Source organism: Fusarium keratoplasticum, chromosome 3 (assembly GCF_025433545.1).
Source record: "Fusarium keratoplasticum isolate Fu6.1 chromosome 3, whole genome shotgun sequence".
In the NCBI taxonomy this organism is placed as follows: Eukaryota; Fungi; Ascomycota; class Sordariomycetes; order Hypocreales; family Nectriaceae; genus Fusarium; species Fusarium keratoplasticum.
The window spans coordinates 4,423,955-4,425,711 of NC_070531.1; the positions used below are offsets into that span (position 1 = coordinate 4,423,955).

At 52.6% G+C, this 1,757-nt stretch overlaps 1 protein-coding gene across 1 annotated transcript; it reads right to left on the minus strand.

Annotated features, from left to right (window-relative positions):
- Positions 1 to 446: 446 nt before the first annotated feature.
- NCS57_00467600 (uncharacterized protein) lies at positions 447 to 1,757 on the minus strand (the record flags this gene model as incomplete). Its single annotated transcript, XM_053054630.1, has 6 exons — positions 447 to 766; positions 816 to 986; positions 1,031 to 1,122; positions 1,176 to 1,378; positions 1,428 to 1,673; positions 1,722 to 1,757. 6 exons carry the CDS (start codon positions 1,755 to 1,757, stop codon positions 447 to 449), a joined length of 1,068 nt encoding a protein of 355 aa, XP_052916790.1.

Sequence of the window (1,757 nt, forward strand, 5' to 3'; positions counted from 1 at the left end):
GGAGTCGTGCGCGCCAATTGCCCTTTGCGAGTTAGCCCAAGCGCCGTTCGGCTCAGGGCAGCTTTGAGGATTTCGACGCCCCATCTGATTTGTCGGTATACGGGGAGAGGCGTGGACGTGTCTCGCTTATAGCGGCAGTCTTTGTGCGACGGGGATCGGAGGCGAGCTCGGATGCGAAATACGAAAGTGAGATGCGGTAAACGAAGCTCTCTATTATGGCTTGGGTTAGCTTGTGTTGCCCTTGCATTGGTCTTTTGGCACTCGTGGGCGCCGAGTGGCGGCGTCCGATTAGTGATCACGACATGAAGGCCTTCAACGATTTTGTAACCAACGCACTCAATGTCACAACGAGATGGATGAGGGAATGATTGAATGTTGAAATCTAGCTCAGCCGTCGTGCTTTGGCTGGAAATATGTATTATTATGTTTCTAAGTAATTGTTGCTGTCACCGTGGTGGTAAATGCATCTGTATCAACTCGACATCACTCGCGTTATCCCTCTTTCCCTCATCCCAGATCTCCTCCGTGTACGTAAGAGAAGGATCGCGCAGGCTCGGGCCTGCTGACATTGGCGCATCTTCAAAATGTCCCATAGGTCGGGGCTCGTGCATCTTGACGCCGATCTCCGACTGTCTTCCTGCTGTTGATTTGGTTTGTGTGTTTTCGGTCGGATATCCTGAACTTCCTCGAGAGCCAAAGTATGGTCGGAGAGAGGGGAGGCAAGCGATGACGAGACCGACGTTGACGTCGAGAGAGCTCCAAAGGACTGCAAAGGATTAGAATCGGCGCGGGCGGGCTACGCTGTGAGAACGTACTAATGGTGCTGAGCGAGATGGAGTAATCTTCGCCCGCCTGCTGGATCGCAATGAAGCGCACCAGGCACACAGCAATGTTGATGGTTCCGAGAAGAAACGTAAAGTAGATACCTAGTCTGAGTGCCCTCTTGACGTTTAATGCAGGGACAATCAGCCACGGCAGAATGAAGACTGGGATATTAGCGGGCGTAGTCATTCAGGATCAGAATACTCACCGAGAAGATCCCCCAGGAAGTGCAATCCCCAGCCGACCTGGAAGAGAATGGCATAAGACGAGCCCGGGCACGATTTTTGCACGCTAAGTTCCCTATTACGAACAATCAGACATGTCGCTCGTTCCAAGACGCAGGGCCAACTCACCAGTTCCGTTCCAGAGGCAGACATATGGTGAATATTAAGGTGATGGTGACGATGTAGGCGATGACCACAAAGACAATCGTCACCCATAAAAATATCCTTCTCTTGACCATGAACTCGGGAAATACCTGCAGGTAAACGGCGAGAAGGGCGGCCTTGCAGAGGTAGAATGTGGTGTAGAAGGGAAAATTGACGGCAAAAAACAACTGGAGTCGTCAGTCGTGATTCTTGCTGCCCCTCTCCAGATGCTCTCACTTGTAGTACTAGCTGTAGGTCCTCCACGCCACCCTTGTATCCCTCCAGCGATGTATGCACGTCCGGGTCGAGGGCGCCCTTACTCGCAAAGACGGGCCCGAATGCTGCGGTGATGATTGCAAAAACCCACGCCGTGCACATGATGATATCGCTATTCAGCATTCGGCGGTTCTGGATTTTGAGTCGTAGGTATATTCGGGCGGCGATGACGGCCGTGGCGACCACGATGAGGGTCCATTGTGAAGCCTGGAGCGAAGGTTAAGAGAGTCGAGATGAGCTGTGGGTTGAACGCACAAGGATGGCCGCTGGTCCTGGATTTCCAAACGGCAT